The sequence below is a fragment of the Chaetodon trifascialis genome, chromosome 13 (genome assembly GCF_039877785.1).
Source record: "Chaetodon trifascialis isolate fChaTrf1 chromosome 13, fChaTrf1.hap1, whole genome shotgun sequence".
Taxonomy (NCBI): domain Eukaryota; kingdom Metazoa; phylum Chordata; class Actinopteri; order Chaetodontiformes; family Chaetodontidae; genus Chaetodon; species Chaetodon trifascialis.
Window position 1 is genome coordinate 26,464,312 of NC_092068.1, and position 20,079 is coordinate 26,484,390.

Here is a 20,079-nt window from a genome sequence, read left to right on the forward strand (position 1 = left end):
GGAAGTGAGACAATAGTCATCAGTCCTGAACATGTATTAATAGGCAGTATAGTCATACTTCTGAGAAACATACAGTAATTATGAATATTATATTATATTTCTGATTGCAGGCCGCTGCAGAGACTCAGCTCTCAGCCGGGAGGCAGCAGGGACCTCTGGTGGATGTGGAGGATAACACGGTGTAGAACCAGAGAGGAGGAGGAGAGCAACACATATCTCCCACTGAGACTGTCCACTGACATGTCTGCAAGCACTCGTCCAGGCGCTCGGTGTCTCAGTGAAGAACAGATGAAAACCAGCAGATTTCATGGAGTTTGCAGGCCTGTGACGATGTTTAAAATCTAACATATATCACACCTTCCTCACTATAATGACAAGTTGATGTTGGTTTTATCCAAGCTGCTTATGCTTCAGTCATGTATGTGGATATTCAACCACATATTTATCATTGAGCTTTTACAGAAGCTCTGCTTTAAAAGACAATTTTCACCCCAGTTAGATATCTGTCCTGTTTATTGATGAAGATTTTAAAACTTGAGAAGTGCATAAAAAAGTACTATAACCAAGACGAGCAAGTATTCAGATAAATACATGTACTTTAACTTTACACACCTGCACACGACAGGAGGATGTTGAACTAGAGGGACAGAAAAGATCACAGTTACAAAACGGGAATATGTCTTAAGGCGCAACATAACTGATTTGACACCTCCAGTGTTCATCAAACTATCGAGATTTGAGTTGAGAACTGTTGAATTGACCAACTCGAGTTTCCCCTTTAATTCTAATCTGATAAACCAACAAGAATAAATCTGCAGCTTTAAGAGGACAGCAAGCTTTGACTGATAATCCCCTAATTTCACAGTTTGTACTACACACACACACACACACACACACACACACACACACACACACACACACACACACACACACACACACACACACACACACACACACAAAGAGTGAAACATTCTCATGAGAAAGCTCTTAACCCCCCGGAAGCCATACTGCCTGCTCTGTCTGTGGCTTTCACTTAAACACACACACACACACACACACACACACACACACACACACACACACACACACACACACACACACACACTCTCTATAGGATGAAACGCCGTCTCTGCTGTCGGTCTGTGAGCTTCCCCTCCACACAGGAAGTGCTCTTGAGGTCACAGCGAGGTTGGAAACTACAGACAGACACGAGGTCAAAAAGTCGGTCAGTGATCAGAAGGTGTAGCCCGGCTGGTGTCGAACATGTGACGGAGGTAGCTGCACACAGACGAGCCTCATGAAGTTCAGCAGAACAGCAAATATTCTTTGTATTGGACCAAAAGCAGAGTTACAGCAGAGGGAGTGTTGGACGTATAATTATCAACACTGATCCAAATAAATTATAGTATCTCCATAACTTCTGGATCTGCAAAGTTTAGACTCGTAAAACATAAAAGGTAAAATGTTTTTGCTGCCCCAAATTGGCCAAAAAAAAAAAGATGTGAGACGAAAGCACTTATCTAAAAACACATTTTTATGGAAGAAATATTTGCCTTGTTGCATCTTTCATGCACACAACAGCAGATTAAAAGGGTTTTATAACTACATATACATTCAGCTGACTTTTAAAAGCATTTCTGCAAGTAGAAAAAAGAGCGAGACAAATTCAAACATGTTCATAGAAAAAGCAAAAAAAATGCAAGATAGGAATTAAAAAACAATAAAAATGTGGAAAAGTGAGGACACTGGTTCTGGATCGTGGCATGTGGTGATATCGTGTGATGAACAGATTTTGAGTTTTTCAATTTGTGCCATGTTTTTAGCCATTTCTGCTAAACAAAGCTTACATAGAACTTTTGGAGACTAAAGTACTGTGAAATAGTGGATGTGAGCAGGTATGCCTCAGTTAAACTCGTCTTCTGGTCTGTAAATCTCGACTGAGACTGCTCCGGCCTCACACTCACTCAGGCCACACATGTCTGAGGAATGGGAACAGGAAAAAATAAACATTTTGCATCTATCTCTGTATATCCTGAGCAGTAATTACATTATTGGAAAGAATTTGTTTGTTGCTCTCTGTGAAGGATGTCCTCTCTATATATATGTCGTGTTTCTCTGTTTATTAATAGTGAGTAATCGCTGACCCGCCGTCCACCTCGTCCCATCAAAAGCCTTATTTTGGGCTGTCTCCCTGATCAGGCCCAAACTGGGCTTGAAAGGGGTCAAACAGTGAGCGAGTTGGACTGATTATTGCATAAGCTCTTTGTCTTTGTGCTTCCGAGGTCAGAACAATTGCTGAAAACACAATTCTGGGCTGGAGAGGCGAGATTTGTATTTGTGGATGAATTCCCACAGAAAAACAAAGACACTGGACAATCAGTTGGTCAATACTTCTCCAGAATGATGTCAGATACCCTTTGTGTTTGAGGGGTCAGAGGAGGCCACGTCTCACGTTATGTTGACTGATTCTGTCGCTGCTGGGATGGAGAAACAATCAGAGGTTTGGTGGGAAGTAAAGATGGAACTCATTGCTTCTTCGTCTGAACACACGCACGGTTCTTCTTTCTGGCTGCCGCCACAAACCAGTGGCCTTCATGTCGAACAGATAAAGCACAGTGTGCTGCACGCTAAGGCTGAACTCTCATATGTCCAAGTCCAAACAGAAGTGCTCTCTGATTCCAACATGGGAAAGTGGATGTTTGTTTACAGGGAGATCTGAGCTGCGCCGGGGGATCGGTCCCGGCCGGAGCAGCTCGGTGTCCTGGGATTGGACCAGAGCATAAACAAACTATCCCTGGATTATCTTATTGGACAATTGTCCTGAGACATGCGGAGTTCCCAGAGGACAGACACACGTACAAGTGGACAGAAAGGCAGAGAAATGACTGGGTCAGCTCGCAGCATGACGCCGCAGAGAGGCTCTCAGCTGGCTGTATGATGTTGGTCAGTAGTAACTCAGCAGGAGTTTTATGGGCCTATTTCACGCTCAAAGCAGCTTTCCTGGAATGAATTGAAAGTTATGGATTTCATCAGAAAACTGAAACGGGGGTCTGGTCAACATGTAAGATGTTTATTCATGGAGGTTCCATCAATGCTGGCTTTGTTTTAAACACAGTGATCACCTTTCACCCCCTTTAAACGTCCACAGAACTGCACACATTCACGATCTCTCCATAACCTCAACCACGCGCTTTCAGGGGAGAAGCCTCCAACAGCAGACAGCAGCTTCCAGACCGAGGCTTGTCTCTTAATGACTTCAACGCCTCCTGTGATGGAAACACGGAGGGCAGCTCGACTCTGCCGGCTCAGGCCGTTTCTCTGACAGCGTGCACATCTGAACGTTTCAGATGATGAGCTGAGGCATTAAAACACGAGTGTTGCAGGTAAAACATGAGGCTCGTGTAGCTGCTGTCAGGCTGCTCTGCAGGTGCACTGAACTATAATTGGACACAGGAGAATATATTTCCTCATAATTTTAGTTCTAATATTTATAAAAATGCAATATAAAACCAGGAAGCACAGATGCATGATTGAAGCGGAGGGATCCTTTGTGGTGACAGCTGACTCTTAAAGTGAAGATGGATGGCTTGATTCACCTGGTTGAGATGGACGAGAGGCAGCTGAAGGTGTGTGTGCACACTGCAGCTGATGTCAGCACTTACACTAACAAACAGAGAGAGCAGTGAAGTTATGAGACTGATTATGTTGAATGAATGAGACAATTTGCTTCTTGTTTTTCATTATTTGAAAAACACAATGTTCCTGAACGCAGCCTGACTGAGTTTGTGTCTCTGATTACGCACAGATGTTACGTTATTGTGATCAATGATGTCCAAAGAGAAGCAGCTGTTGATCACAGAGCTGAGAGGATTCGATTTTAATTTAATCAGGAGTTCGCAGAGTGTGATGTTGCCTCGGTTTAGAAGTCTGCACACGAGATGACGGTCAAAATAAAATAAAAGTGGATTAATTACACCGTATATTAGGCGCGAACGGCATCTGCTGCCACAGAGGCTGCTGGGACGCTGTGAGATGGAAACCTGACACGAGAGGAAGCTGCTCGAGACGCCGGTTCCTCCCGTTTTACCTCCACCATGTTTTCCTGACTCCCCACCTGAAGGAACAAAAGGCTCTGAATCAGCTGGAACAAAGGGGGGCGTGTGTGTGCGTGTGTGTGTATGCTGTTTAGTACACGTCTGTGTGAATGTCCAACACGCTCGTCTTTGTGTCCCCATAAAGTTTGGGTTCCTGTCTTCTTGCAGAGGAAGGAAGGAGCACAGAAACCCAGAAAAAGTCGCGTGTTTTTTGTTTTTTGCATCGTTCAGGACCTGCTGGCACCAGATTCTGAACCACTTCACCCCCTGCCAGCGTCTTCCCACATTTCCCATCATTCTCAGCACTGGGATCCGGTTTTACCGGCAGCCATGGAGTGCCTCATTCTATTATTCTTTATCTTTAGATGAAATCTAATTTGGGGAAATGCTTTTTGGTTCCAGCCAAATCAAACCGCTCCCAGTCCAAACTGTTCGTGTCCTGCTCGGCGTCTTTGTTCGGTGATTATTAACTGTGTGGAAACACGAACTCAGTCGGACTGTTTGAAACTATCTGCTGAGCTTTTCGTCCCCTCTGACCTGCACGCTACTGAGCATCCAGGAGTGCACATTTAGCTGCCAGTCCTATAATATTTCACGTTATTGTCAGTTCTGTGCTTCTGTGCATCAACATTGTTTACTTTGTTTTATTGATTTCCAAGGTTTCATCTGCATGAAGGCAATCAGTGTAAGAGAGCCAGTTCAGCCCAGCGAGTCTGTGAATTCACCTCAGCTGTGAGCTTTCAGACAGCGCTGCTTGTATGAAGCCGTTTTTTGAGTGTCAGGGCCTTCGGCAGAGGGCTGCCATTATGATGATGATTGACTACCTGAAAGCTGTCTTAACCTGTCGCCTCTTAACCTGCGAATTATCCTGATTGGCTAAAGCTTTGTTTTGTGTTTGCTTCTGTAGTTTATCCTCAATTCAAGTTGTGTCCTGAAAACGCCAAAACCTGCAGCACCTGTGAGAGCAGACAGAAGGTAGGAGACAATGTGTCTGTCTGTCTGTCTGTCTGTCTGTCTGTCTGTCTGTCTGTCTGTCTGTCTGTCTATCTGTCTGTCTGTCTGTCTGTCTGTCTGTCTGTCTGTGCCAGCTTTGGCCTGTTTGTGCCTATCTCTCTGTCTGTCCAAGTCAAATAAAGGATGTGCGTCACAACCCAAAACAAAAACAGCCAGCACAATACAAAGGTGGAGTTAAAGCTTTGAAACATGTTTTCCATGCTACAGGGAGGCGGACCAGACTCATCAAAAAGCTTTTTAATCACTGGCAAACATTTCTAGAGCGAGGAAAACTGGACTTCTTGGCATCTTTTCCTTCGCTCACATTAACATTATTCTTCTGACAGCGTTACAGGAGGTCACACAGATTCACAGCTGGTCCATGTAAGGGTCAGATACCAACAAGTTTAAAAGCTCTACATGTTATAATCCTTATTTTAAATGGTTAGAAAGTAAAACAATAGCAGCAGCTGAACACTCTCAGTCAATCACAGCTGACTTGTCTCCCCTGAAGAAAGACGCCAAACTATCATTTAAAACATTGATATATAAGCTGAAATATTTATTAAAAGGGAATTTGAAAGAGACAATAAAATCTCTGAAAACGGATAAAATGATCTTAACATAATTCTGTGTTTAAGAAATGAATAAATCAGTTTTTTAATGGAAGGGTAAATTTTTTTTGCCACAAAAGACATCATAAAGACAGATAGACACACACAGAGACGCACAGAAAGACGTGGAGACAAGAGTGACTGTTAAAAACGGGGAGGGACCTGAACAGGACAGGCCGTCACACACTGCTCCTTGATTAGCGTGTTTGGAGCCGTACGGACTGAAAAACAACTCAAAGCGCGCACACACACACACACACACACACACACACACACACACACACACACACACACACAGATTTGCTTGTGCAAACTTGAATGGCCTCGTTAATGCTCTCGTCTGTCAGAGCCTTGTGTTCAGGTGGATAAATGAAGTATGTAAAGAGCAGCGGCTCTGAAGAATGTGAAGCAGCCGGCTCGCAGCCAGAAGTGGAAAGTCACAGAGTGTGTTTGCTCAAGTGCGATCAGTCATATACTGTTTCTGCAGGACCACAGCAGGAAGCCTTTCACGAGTCCGAGATCAGTAGAAACTGATTAACAGCACCACAAATAATCAATATTTTACATGGTTTTCTCAGGGTATGTCAACTATATTTATCCAGAAAATTATCTATACTCATATTTAGGCCATTTATTATACCATGTACCATGTACATATACCATGTTGAAGCCCGTGTAGATTTGCCTGTGAAGTTGCACACTGAAGCAGCCTTGTTTCTGGAGTTTCATTGGCTGTACGAAGCGCCAGTCATCTGCACAATGGATGGCAGCTGGCTCCGCCTTTGCATGCACTTCTTTCAGTGTGGACGCTCGTTGGCCATTGCAGGCTGTAGACATGACATGGAAGATCCGAGCTGGTCAAACGTCGTGTCAGTCAAAAGCACAGAGAGCTGCGGCCATTTTGATAGCAACATGTGACCTGTGCGTACATGCTGACTGGAGGCGGTTTGTGGAAGACTAGCACGTCTGCTGGCTAACTTGAAACGATAAACAGTTTTCTGTGGATTATCAGTGTTTGGACTAAATATTTGACTGTACTGACTCGTCTGAACCTTTGTTGATGACACTAAGTGGTAGATTACTGTGAGACTTCATCACTGAGTTGCCTCCATTGTGTTTGTTTGTTTGTTTGTTTGTTTGTTTGTTTGTTTGTTTGTTGGTTGGTTGGTTGGTGGTATTGGTTGCACCTGCTGACGTGAACATGATCTTAAATGGTTGGCATCCATTGAATCACAACTATCTCAGCTTTCTTAGCTAATGAACATTTAATCTGATCATAAAACTTGATGTAAGACAACACAAACTACAATAAACCATCCATGAAGCCGATGAGGGAGGGTAAGGTCAGTATGCTTTAATAATGAGATATCAGTGCAGAAACACAAACTTCTTAGCGGGTTAAATTCCCCATATAGTAATAACAATATATGATAATAATAAGGTCAATATAAATTTTAAGCACATTAAAAAAAAACAACAGTAAAATCAGCTAATATAACTGTACTGACACAGAATACAAGTAGCTTAACATGGATCCCAGAAGGAAAAACAAAAACCCAGCTGTTACACGAGACGCAGGACAAAATGCTGATATCGTCTTTAAAGAGGAAGTGCAATGAATGAGCGGATTGACTCTGGAAACGTTCTGTCGCTTTTGTTTTCCGGGGACGCCCTTCAAGCAGCACAGTATGTCGAGCGCTGGGACTGCTGAGAAATCCTCTACGGTTTAAAAAGCTGGAGCCCCGCCTGTTTTTAGGTTAGCATCGTGCCGCTTCCTAATGCAGATTTATCTTTATTTTTCTACCCATAATCCAAGATTGATGAATATGAGACAAAACTACACCTCCTAAGATGCTCTGAGACCTCCACAGGTGTAGTTTTTAAATGTTAACAAAATAAAAGAAACTTTTTCTAAACATTTCACATTGCTAGCGGCGCAGAAGCTAGCGGAACAAAAGCTACCTCGAAACAACGGCGGGGCTTCTCTTCTGTCTAGATTCTTAGTTTTAAATCGACTTCCATCAGGCCAACTCTTTCCACATACGTGTACACAACTGAGTTCAGAGCTCATCAGTCTTTCATGTGCATGATTCAGAATATTTAACGTAGTCCTAAAACCTCTTTGGGCTCCAAAAGTGAATTACTTAATTTAAAGAGTTCTGAGTGAAACGTAAATTCTGTTTAAAAACACACTTTCAACATGCTGTAAGGTGCTTTTCTGGAAACCTAGTGTATCCAACTTTGATTTCTAACCACAATTTAAATATTATTATATACTTTAAATGCTATACATAATCCTACAAATAGGAAAAGCTCAATTTGCAGGCTGAAAGAGGAGGATCTTCTCATTTGTGCAGCGATAAAAACGCCCTCTTGACTGAAGTAATTGCTGACATGTGAGGAGAGAAACACAAATTTGGCTTTTGAGAGTCCAGTGACAGTGAAGTGAGAGTGGAAACAGATGAGGAGTGCAGAGATGTGCATCAGTGGGCAGGCTGAGCAGAAGCATCTCTCCTCATGTGTCGCTCAACTCGACGTCTGCTCTCAGGACAACGTTCACCTCCACTGCTAACATGTGGCTTGTTAACTGTAAAACACCTGAATTTAATCTTCATAAATCTGGACTTTATTATTATTGGTTATGAATGCATTTTTACACACTTTCACTTTGATTTTCACTTCCAAAAAAGTCGTTTTGATGTCATTTGGACGTACGTCTAGTGCAGTCACTCATCATGTGTCTCAGCAATTACCATGATCCATAACTGACTAACTGGGGGAACTAATGGCCCAAACCATTAAAATAAGAGTTTGTAAAGTTGAGTTTTAAAGCTTCTGAGCTAAAACCAATCTAGACAGGCCTCCATGGCTCCAGTGTGTGAACATCTACTCCTGCCCAGAGACGTCATTCATGCAGAAACTGAACAGCTTTCATTTTAAACTTTGACATCTGCACGATCACGTCACGGAGGATCGGACTGCTGAAGGACGAATCTACTGTTACTGTTGCACTGTGACCTTGCAGCATGTTGAGCATCTGTTTGTCAAGACAAAAGTCAGGCACGACTGAGCCTCCCAGAACCTTTACTGCCCACTCGAATCACCTAAACATAAAAACCCTTCATCAGCAAACAGACTGTCAGGCCGTTTGATGAGCGGGGGAATCCATTTCCTTAAAACCTTTAGCTTTGACTCGTCATCACCAGGGGAGCTACAGTGGGTTCTAACGGGGTTCCACCTGAATCTATCTATCTATCTGTTGAATGTTCTCTGACTGCTCTGCTGTTCTGTCTAAATGGAGGCATCAGAGGAGGCTACAGGAGCTGAGGGGTTTTTACGAAAATCATCCCAACTGTGACGGTGTATTCACGTCGATTCTCACGTTAACGTCAAGCTCTGCTCGCCAGTCGTTAACAGATGAGGCGTCAACTGAAGTTTAACACGCAAATTCAAAGTAAAGCTGCAAACCAAAGAGACGTTTTATGCTATTCTTTCAGAAAACTGGCTTTCCACACGTTTAGCGTTCAGATAAGATACAAAGTCAAGTCAGGATTTTACTCAGTAAACCCCCCCAGAGCTGCAGAAAGGCGTCTACAGGGGGCAGGACACAAACTGTGCACTTGAAGGGCAAACTTTGTTGAGACAACTGTGAAGTCATGATAAGGCACATTTTGTGGATTAACATGAACTTTAAAGAGAATTTCAGCACAACGTGAAGCAGAGAACATCGAACATAGTGTTAGTGGATCCAACAGATGTAATAAAAGTCTAAAACTGACAGACAGATGGTCAATGAAGCCTCATTGCTTTTATATATGCAACTGGAAATCTGTGATTAACTTCACCTTCTTAACAATATTCAACATGCTACATATCTGAAAAGTGAGACTTAGAAAACTGATATTCATCTTTAATCTGAACTTTCTTCCTCCTATTTTTTTGTTTTATCTTCTTAAAGCAAGAACAAAAACAGTACTGCCCAGCCAACAGATTCATAGACATTTTAGGAACAAGATATTAAAGATATTTAAGGATAAAACTCTGGAGGGAAAAAAAAAACAAAAAACTGCCACAACACAGAAACACCACGAGGAAACAGCAGAGCGAGGGATCGGATCCGTCTGCATCTACAGGGTCGATAAGGACAAAGTACCAGGACACAAAAACACTAAAAACACTATCTTCGACATTAGTTTTGTCTCTTTAAATACGTAACGTAGATGTGTACAAAGCTCTATAAGTGATACTCAAAGTGGTCACCACACAAAGACAATTATCTGGACAAACAGAGCAAGATTAAGAAAAGTAGAGAAAGGCTGAGAACGTGTTTTCACTGAAGGCGTTTCCTGTTTGACATCGTTTGGGTGAAATATTTCTAGTCTGAAAATCTAAGTTGTGACGTTACTCTGAGTCAAAGCTTTGTGATACCGGCAGCCATCAGTTAACTCTTTAACTCGTTAACTCTAAGAAGAACTGGCCTTGTCCTAATCTAAAGAATAATACACACACTCGCTTTCAAGTCACTGCACAGGCGGCAGCTGCTGCTATGTACACACATGTATTCTGACTGATGCGCGTTGCTGTTGTCTCTTACACTCTCCGCTTTCTGCAGTGGTGTGCAAAGAGGGTGGAGGGAGCGACTCCGCCGCTCCTCTTTTTGACCCCTCCGAGTGCCCTTCAGTTCAAATGAATATCCTCCAATTAGCTTAAAGGAGGATCGCAGTGACTTTAGCTCGTTTGGCACAAATCACACATTCTTTACATTCTGCAGACCACGTCGCTGTGATTCATACATCATTTTTATCGTTGGTTTATATTCTTTTCTGTACTGTGTTAAAATGATTTCTCAGTCATTTACAGCTTCAGCTATGAAGCTTAGAACATTTCTGCATGTGCTTACTGTCATATATGAGAGTGAACTGACTCTCTTTGTGTTATGGGCTAATAAAACCAGACCTTGAGCTCTCAGAAATAACAGCAGGTCTTTTTCTCTGTTTTCTGACATTTTACAGACAATGCTATTAATGCTGGAAATAACCTGCAGGATCATTCAGCTAATGCACGCAGGCTTTTCACTGCAAGCGCTACCATTCACAGATCATCTAACTCTGACCCAAGCGCAAAGACAAAATGCAGAATTCATGTTCAACTATGATGTAACACACAGCTCAAGTTTTACAAGTCTGTTCAGAAATGAATGGAAAGCAACGGGTGCCTGGAACAGCACAAACAGTACATACAATACTGCAGAAGTATCAAGCAAAAATATGCTTCATCTGCAATTAAAGAGCCTCAAACGCATCTTTTCAGGGCAAAAATAAACCTACAAATGAAACTTGCACACAGGAGCTGCTCTTTCGTCGCCATCCTCGACCCTTAAAGTCGTTGCACACCACTGCTTTCTATGGTTTTCTGGGCTGCGTGTACATGCATAAGCCTACTGTGTATAATCACGAGCTCTTACAGCGTGTGTTAAGTCAGATCCTTCGTACAAGCGCTCAGTTTGGTGAATAAGGCTAGCTTTGTTGCTGACAAAGCTTTAGCTCAACGAAACAATTGCACAATAAGAAAAAACCCTGTAGTCACACGAGCTACTTACCTGACTGAGAGAGACGAGACGAGAGACAGAAGCATGTTTAGAAAAACCAAAGACAGGCTCGAGAAGAGCAGATAGAAAAACAGAAAAAACCTTATTATTCATCTTACAGTAGAGTACATGTTGCAATATATGTTTATTAGTGTGTCTGTGAGTTAGACACAAATAATAGGAGGTGGAGTAAGAACATCAAAATAAATGAGAGGAGAAACAAAGCAGGATTGATATGTTAAAGTGTCCCGTCGATTTGGATTAAATAAGGTGGGAGATCTGATAAAAGCTAAAATGTCTCACTGACAGACTATTTCTAAGTAAAAGAACAATATCATGTCATTAACGCTGACGAACAGGTCCGATGCTGCTGTCAACCACTTTATGTTGTGAGAACAGACCGAACTGCACGACTGTGTTATTTGAACAGAGCAGGTGACGCCGTTAGAGCGACTCAGGTGGGATGGATTCAGGCAAGAAGAGGCAGGTCGACGGCTGGAAGTGCGTCAGTGTGTGCACGAGGAAGAGGCAGCAGCTCAGCTGGGTATCACTCTGACCCTCCTCCTCTGATTCTCTGGTGTCCTAAAAAGACTTTCCGTTGATGACAAAATAAATGTTTTTACTCACTAACTGTAAGTCTTAAACCTGCATCATCTGATTCAGGAGCCGAATCTCTCATCGATTACGTCCGTTCTTCTTACAAGTAGCTTGAAGATGAAAAAATACTGTTCTTGTAGACAAATTTAGATTTATTTTTTCACACTTGTGTCTAATTTTGCTTATTTCGTGTGAATTTGGTGTCTCACAATCTAAAACCACAGAGGTTTAAAAAGTCTACTTCAAAGGTCGAATCAAAGCGCGTTCTTTGTGAGAATCGTTGGTTTGTGATACCCAACTGCTGCTGGAGGCCTCGACTGTCTGTGAAACAACACAGTGTCTCTGTTAATGTGCAGGTAGTATAATATCTTCTCCTCTGAGCTAAATGAGCTAAATGATTAGCTGATAAAGGGAAGGAAGGGCCGGGAACTGAGCTGCATAGAGTTCATATCAGGGTGGAGGTCTGGATCCAGACCAGGTCTGCGTCAGACACAGGTTGCAGGTTTGGGTCCCACACATGTAGCCTGGCTGGGGTTTCCCACCTTGCTACGCAGGGTGTATGGCTGTACATGTTTGGGCAGAGCTGGCCTTTAAGGCAGGTTGTGTGTTTGAATCCCATGTCAGTAAAACCAGAGCTGAGCTGTGAGAGACGTTTACACTGAGCCGGATGACCAGCGATGAATCCCAGTGTCAAGACTTTTTGACGCAGGTCGGACAGATTACTGCATCGTTTTGTACTCTGTTAACTGTCCCACGTTGACCTTTTTCCCCCCAAGTGACCCCTGTTTTCTTAAATGTGTGGTCTGGTAGCTTTTGAACACTGGTCGTCAACCTGCACCTGATTGGAGCTGACAGCTTGGGGAAAAAGGGCTGTAAAGTGGCTTGACCCTGATATCGTAGCTTGTTTGGATGGTCTGGGTACAGAGCTATACGGGGACAGAGTGTGGGGCTGAGCCAAACAAGCTGAGTAAGACAGGATGTGGTTATGAATACCATTCCCTATAGGTAGCTTAGCCTCAGGGCTCGTAGAAGGCCCAGAGGTATGAAGGTAAAGAGGCTTAAGTCCCGGGCTCGGAGTAAGTCCGGGTCCATGGCGGGGTTTGAATCTGGGGCTCTAGGTGGCCTGGTCCAGGGCTCTCAGCAGGTCACAGCCCTGGAGGAGGTGCAGGTTTCCCTGCAGCGGGACGTTGACCTCGCAGTCATAACGGGTCAACTCCGGCAGACAGGATGACTCAATGGAGGGGCCCAGCAGACGACTGGCTATGCCTGAAGTACGAGAGAAGAAGAAGCATGCTGTATGGAAAGGTGACGTGACGCAGTCAGTTTTACATGTAGTATAATGCAGAATTATTTCACTTGAACGTTGGAGCGTCTGAGAATGGTGCCGTTTTCAGGATTTTAATGCGGTGACTGTACTTTTTTTCCACGGCAGACACACATTAGACAGTCCTCATGCAGGCTTTAGTGTGTGTGTGTGTGTGTGTGTGTGTGTGTGTGTGTGTGTGTGTGTGTGTGTGTGTGTGTGTGTGTGTGTGTGTGTGTGTGCCAGCTCACCCTCAGTCTTGTCAGATGACAGCATGTTATACTGTGTGTAGTTGCAGCTCTTTTGGGGAAAGGGCTTCTCACTTGCGCCACCTATCCCATGTCCCGGATACTGAGACTTCCTGTGTTGCTGCAGAGAGCTGAGACATGAGGACATGCTGCTGCCAGGCATCATCCTCCCCATCCCCGCCTCTGAGACAGCGAGATTACAGGTTGGCAGGTGGAAGAGACAGTAGTGCATTTTAAACACACACACACACACACACACACACACACACACACACACACACACACACACACACACACACACACACACACACACACACACACACACACACACACACACACAGGAGCTCCTACCTGCCAGAGATCCCGCGCTGGGCGAGCGATCCATGAGGGTACAACTGTCGTCCCTCATCTTCTTCCAGATGATTTCTGCCGGCTTGTTTTCACCCTGAAATGAGGTCACATGATTTTTTAATTTGCCGTTTGTCCACAGAAAGACATGGACACAAAGCTGTGGACGGCTTTCAGTCTAACAGAGATCCAAGTAGCTCTTCGTCCATTGTGTTTCATTAACTGGCTGCTTATTTTAAGACGTCTCAAACCCGATGAAGTGCTCTGTGTTCATGCTGTGATGATTCTCAGGAATAAGCCTGAAACATGAATAAACATCAGAGAAACTCACCACAGTCATCTGAGTGAAAGAGCGCTTGATTCTGTTGGCCATGGCCACTCTGGCTGGAGTCATGTCTCTGTAGGCCTGTACGAAGTTGTCAATGGACCTGTGCACGCACGCACGCGCACACACACACACACACAACATTTAAAGTGAAAGGAAAAACATAAACCAGAATTTACCAAAAGGAAGTTTGGCTACAAGATACTTCCTGGACTGGACTTTTCTGCTTCAAGGTTCAAAGTAATTATCTTCTTTAATGCTTCCTCTTCAGTTTGCATTATTACTTTTCATGGTGTTATCATTCACTCATTCATCACTGCATGTATGAAATTCTCTGTGAAATCTGTTGTGTTTTGTGGTTTAAGTGCATTTTGTCATCAGAAATAGTGTCTAATAGTGTGGTGAATAAAGTTTCAACAATTCAAGAAGAAAATATTAAAAATTTCTGATCTTTTTTCTTCTGCAGGACAGCCTCCACATGCAGCTGTTTTACACTATCAAAATCTGCGATTTGGTCCGTGTTTTTTTGGGCCGAGTTGCTGTTTTTGTCTTAGTTAAAGATGTGAATGTCAGGACTTCGCTCATTGTCACTTCACCTCTGTTTCTGCATGAGCTGTGTCATGTTCTGTTGGCAGGACAGACGCTCCTCTGCTGGCAAACTGTCCATTAGGTAGGCCTTGGAGGCTTGTTGCTGTCGTTGGTAGGTTAGCAGGGGGTCCGGTGGCCACTGCAGATTCTGCCTGCCACCCATGGAGGACAGAGGGGTGCTGGCTGGAGCCTGGTATGGGGGATTCTGCATGTGCCCCATCATGCATGACCCTGCACGGGAGTCTATGGCCCCCTGGCTGGAGCCTCTCTTCTCACTTGCAGCCCAGGAGGCAGCTGGCTGGTGCTGGTAGTGGCCTTGCGGCTGAGGAGGGGAGGACAGAGGCTGGAAGAGGCTGGCGATGTTGCTGAAGCTCTGGTGCTTTCGGGTCAGGCTGCTGCTGCTGCCCATAGAGCCTGCCGGACCCCCCTCCAGGGGCTCTGACTCTGCGATGATGGGGTTCAGCTGAAAGTCCTCGCCGTCCATCGGGATGTAAGGAGCCAAAGTCTCCAGGTCTAAGTCACTCAAGTCCCTCTGGGAAAGTGGAGGACGACATGGTTTGTTAAACCGGTTTGTGTGTGATTACTTTGACCAATAACTACAGAAATGCAGCTGTTGAAATGAGCTTTCCCCCAAAAGGAGGTGAGACGAAGAGTTTTAATCAGATTCAGTAAACGAGGCCTCATGAGTCAAATTAATGAACGAATAACAGAGAGGGGAAAAGGTTCAGACACAAGTGCATCATGGGATGAAAGAAAACACACACACACACACACGCACGCACGCACACACACACACACACACACACACCTCAGTGTTTGCAGGACTGTCACTTCCCTCTGTGTCCAGAGCAAACAGCTTCTCAGTCAGCTCCACCTTCAGGTCGCTCTCCACCGAGCTGTAGTAGTCACCTGGGCTGCTGGGCTGCGGGGGGGGGAGACAGAGGACGTGAGAATAATGGATGGTGGCGAGATGAATGAAGGAAGAGGACCAAGAGACAAGAACAGAGAAGGAACAAAGAGCGGGAGACGAGTTTTGACAAAGGCGCTATTCACTGCTACGCGCCCAATCCTTCCAAATGTCCACCCCCGTTATTCTCACACACACTGCCCACAGTTAGTGACCCTTAACCCCCCCAGGCCTCACTGCACAGAGAGAACAAACTACCAAACAAACACAACCTTCTTTCGCTCACTAACTAATTACTCCTTTCAGTGTAGCATTCAGGCCGTCCCTCCTCATCCTCACCGTGGAGCAGCTGCTGAGGCTCGGAGTGGCGCTGCCGGCCGGCGGGTTCTGCTGCACGATGAACGTGCCCGCCATGTTCGCCATGTCCCGTGGAACCGGAGCCGGGGTTTGACCCGATGCTGGAGGGGCAGGCTTGTGGCTCTCGCTGGCCCAGGCCGGAGGTCCCGGAGGGGCCATTGCTGCGGCAGACACCTGGGAGTATCCTGCTGGCTGCTGGGGCTCCTCAAACTGAGGGCGGCCTGCATGAAACACACAGAAAATGCATGATGCATGTTTTTATGGATGTGATTTTAATAAATCTAACAAAAGTTCACCTGCTCAGGGTCTATGTCGCCTTTAAATCAGCAAATACGGCTAAAACTATTGGTGCAAATCAGCAGTAAACCTCGAAATATTCAATTCTACAGCCGTCACTGTTTAAATGTGCAGATGCTTTTTTCAGAGCATGTTTTTGTGCATTGCTGCCGACACGATGACCCATCAAATGCCCTCAAAAGGTAACAGAAGTGGACACAGACCGAAGTCGAGGGCGATGATGGTGTCTCCAGGTGTCGGGGCCAGCTGGGCCAGGTCTTCTGGCTCCTCCTTGAGTTTGGTGAAGAGCGTGTCTCCCGGCTCTCCGGTCACGCCTGCGCCTCCTGCGGTGAAGAAGCTGCTCATGTGGCGAGGCTTGAACAGAGACTCTGTCTGCTCCAAGGAGAAAATCATCGACTTCTCCTCAATGTCACTGCAGGAGGAAGGAGAGCAGAGGAGGTTTGTCGGACAGGCCGCGCTGAGAGAAACGCCTCAGATGTGCGGTCGCTCGTAGAGGTTTTTTTAGATGTACAGTTTATGCTTTTACGTAAGTCAGTCGCCAGAACTGTTCAGCAGGCCGACAGTCTCACCTGAGCACGTAGTTTATGCACACGATGCACTGCGGCTGGGAGTTGCGGCTGTTGTAAATGACAGTTCCCTGGGTTTCCACCCAGACGAAGCCTCCGTTCTTAGCCAGCATTCGATACTGGCTGCTCACGGCCTGACCCTTGGTGCACACTGCAGAGAGAGAGAGAGAGGAGGGAAAGAGCGAAGTGTTATGAGCTGTGACTCAAGGCAACTCCAGTATGGAGCTGAGCCTCCCGTCCATTATCACAGTGAGGTGGATGATGGGAGCTGAACATCATCATCTGATGTAGAGACAGTTTTTACTGTTCAGCGCAGTTCGTTCAGTCCAGGCTGAACACTCCTCCCCAGCCCAGCTGCATGCTCTGCTTCATTTGTTTTTATTGTTATATAAATGTGTAATTATTACTCATTAGATATCCACGTATTTATTTTGTGCGAGGCTGTGAAATCAACCAAACGTGGGTCAGCAGGAGAAAGTGGGATGTTTGACTTTGAGCTGAGAAGGAGATGTGCTGGCTGCAGTCCAAAGTTCAGCACTGGCGTGGGAAAGGAGCCGGACTGTGGTCAGAGAGTGTGCAGAGGGCCAGTAGCTGTGTGTGTGTGCGTGCGTGCGTGTGTGTGTGTGTGTGTGTGCGTGTGTGCATGTGTGTGAGAGAGTGAGTGTGTGTGTCTGGAGGACGCTCATGCCTCACCACAATATTACATGTAGCAGAGAACGCTGTTAGCATTTGCTAATCGACAGGCTGGTCACGTTGGCCATGAGAGCCGGGGGTCTGTGCGTGTGTGTGCGTGTGTGTGCGTGTGTGTGTGTCTGTGTGTCTGTGTGTGTGTGTGTGTGTGACATGGATAGAGAGCTCTTTATCTCAGCAGATTTCAGCCATCTAAGGAGTCCAGAAAGAGCATCTGCACACAAAACACACAATCCTAAAATGTTGTTTTCGAGTCAGTAACTTCATCTTGTTTCGAGACACCAACACTCATAAGTTATTCGTCGCTTTGTGAGAAATAAGCTTTAAGGCCAAATCTGCAAAGACGTGACTTCAGATGGTCTAAAACAAACATCAACACTAAATCAACGTGCACTGACAGAATCTGGAGCACGGACGATCAGAAAATCCTAAAAGTTGGCATCGAGTCCTGATCCTGAGTAACGTTCATCAATCACACACTTAAAGTTCCTGTGAGGCTGTTTGTGGTTCAGAGCAAACAGAGCAGTGCTGCAGGTAACATGTTTTTTTGCGGTGTGTACACACACATGCACGCACGCGCACACACCCACAGATAACACACAGACACACACTACCATTATGTTGTAGAGTGGTTTTAAGGAACTAAATGACCATTTTCACTGCTGTCCAGAGCTTCTAATGATATCGTTCTGTCAGAGGAGAGAAAAGCCATGACACTTCAGAGCCTTGTTAACACACGCGCACGCACACACACACGTACACACACACGCGGTCATTAGGCCGTAATAGAGGCCACCTGGTCTCCTGTCCACTGTGTTTGTGGCAGCAGATGAGCAAACCTCATCAGGCCATCAGTGACTGCGCTTAATGTAATAAAGAGAAGACATCTTAATACCACAGCCCTGGTCCGTGCACGCGCACGCACGCGTGCGCACACACACACACACACACACACACACACACACACACACACACACACACACACACTACTTGTTGTGGGACAATCGTTGCTAACACGTTGTGATGTACTGACCTCACATAGCTTTTACACATATATATCTTATCATCAGCTAGCGCAGTCAGGTTAGCTTGCTCTCGGAGCAGCGGGTGGATTTTTGGGTGATTTTTCAGCCACACTTTGTGAACTCATCAGTCCTCCTGTAATGTTTTCAAGGGAAAAGCTACTAATCTTTTTTTTTGTTATCTGCTTCATGTGAAATCTGATGAAGGCAGATGTTTTAGCTCCTGTGACTGATGGAAACACGTTCACATCAACATTTAGGCCCATGTGAGGACCAATCAGACGCGAGGTCCTGAACGCCTCATGGCGGCTCCGAATGTGCTTACAGTTTTGGTGGCTCTTGGTGACGCTGTCGTAGTCCAGGGCGTGGTAGAAGTCGTAGACCGAACGACCCAGCAGATCCTCAGGTGTGTATCCCATCAGCTGTGTTACCCTGTAAAACACACACACACACACACACACACACACACACACACACACACACACACACACACACACACACACGTTTAACAATGCACCGGATTTGATTCAACTTCTCACACGCAATGTCCAAAAGACAAATCCTGCTCTCCGTCCTGAACGCCGTCACTTCAAAAGGCCTCACAGATGATTTGGAAATCAGGCGGAGAGGTGAGCCGGCGTCCAAAAATAAGAATCGTTCACATTCTGTCTGCGCTGGCCGCCGGGGATTCTGGGAACAGCTAATCTCTTTCCATCACTCTCATCACGAGTTCACTTTGTTAATGAGGATTTTGGCTTTGAATTACCTCTTTAAAATCCCTCTTTTCCTTTTATTTCCCTCCAGCTCTCACTTCCCTCTAAATGCCTCAATATACAGGTTTTGAGGGTAAATTACAGGATTACAGTAATCTGATTACAAAAAAAGAGACATGCAGTTACTTCTTAGCTGTAGATGCTGAACACCAAACACGCTCCGGCTGCTTTATTCACTGCCTCAGCGGCAAACTGCTGTGAGAACCGAATCAACCACCAACAACAGGAAGTGACCCCTGAACACGAGGTTTCATGAGCACGAGGAGTCCAGAGAGGGAAAAGTGGAGCGAGACGCTTCTGTTCGGTCTCTGCGATTGCAAACAAATGAGTTTTCTGTGCTGCAGCAGGGACGTCTCACTCCTGTCTGTTTTAAAGGACCCGTTTTCTTTCATCACATTACGCTCGGTGTTCATGTTTGAAACACACTGATCAATATGTTTTAATGTGAATTTAGGAACGCTGAACAGTTTCCAACATTAAGTCTTACATTTCAACATTAAATCAAAGGCAATTTATTCTTCACACAACACTGACTTTGTTTGAACGAGGCCAATAAAAAAAAAATCAGCTTGTTTATTAGATAAATATTGGAAAAGACAATAAGAATTTAAAGATTTTGTACTTAATACACTTTAACTGTATTTAAATTAAGTCAAACTTAAGTTGTATTAAAAATACCTGACTGCTAAAATGGGCCTGTTTTAAGTTAAATTGATATACTACAAATATACTAATTACATCATGTTGGCTCATGCTGAAATACATTCATA

At 44.8% G+C, this 20,079-nt stretch overlaps 1 protein-coding gene across 1 annotated transcript in view; it reads right to left on the reverse strand.

The window, feature by feature from the left end:
- Positions 1 to 7,034: 7,034 nt before the first annotated feature.
- Positions 7,035 to 20,079, reverse strand: part of epas1b (endothelial PAS domain protein 1b) — a 45,042-nt gene continuing 31,997 nt past the window's right edge. Inside the window, exons 7-16 of the mRNA XM_070977199.1 lie at positions 18,862 to 18,968; positions 16,828 to 16,975; positions 16,462 to 16,670; positions 15,944 to 16,182; positions 15,506 to 15,619; positions 14,706 to 15,229; positions 14,116 to 14,212; positions 13,788 to 13,881; positions 13,440 to 13,619; positions 7,035 to 13,151 (exon numbers count right to left, since the gene is read on the reverse strand). Coding sequence (XP_070833300.1) covers positions 13,000 to 13,151; positions 13,440 to 13,619; positions 13,788 to 13,881; positions 14,116 to 14,212; positions 14,706 to 15,229; positions 15,506 to 15,619; positions 15,944 to 16,182; positions 16,462 to 16,670; positions 16,828 to 16,975; positions 18,862 to 18,968 — 1,864 coding nt within the window. The 3' untranslated portion in view covers positions 7,035 to 12,999. The remainder of the gene's footprint in view (positions 13,152 to 13,439; positions 13,620 to 13,787; positions 13,882 to 14,115; positions 14,213 to 14,705; positions 15,230 to 15,505; positions 15,620 to 15,943; positions 16,183 to 16,461; positions 16,671 to 16,827; positions 16,976 to 18,861; positions 18,969 to 20,079) is intronic.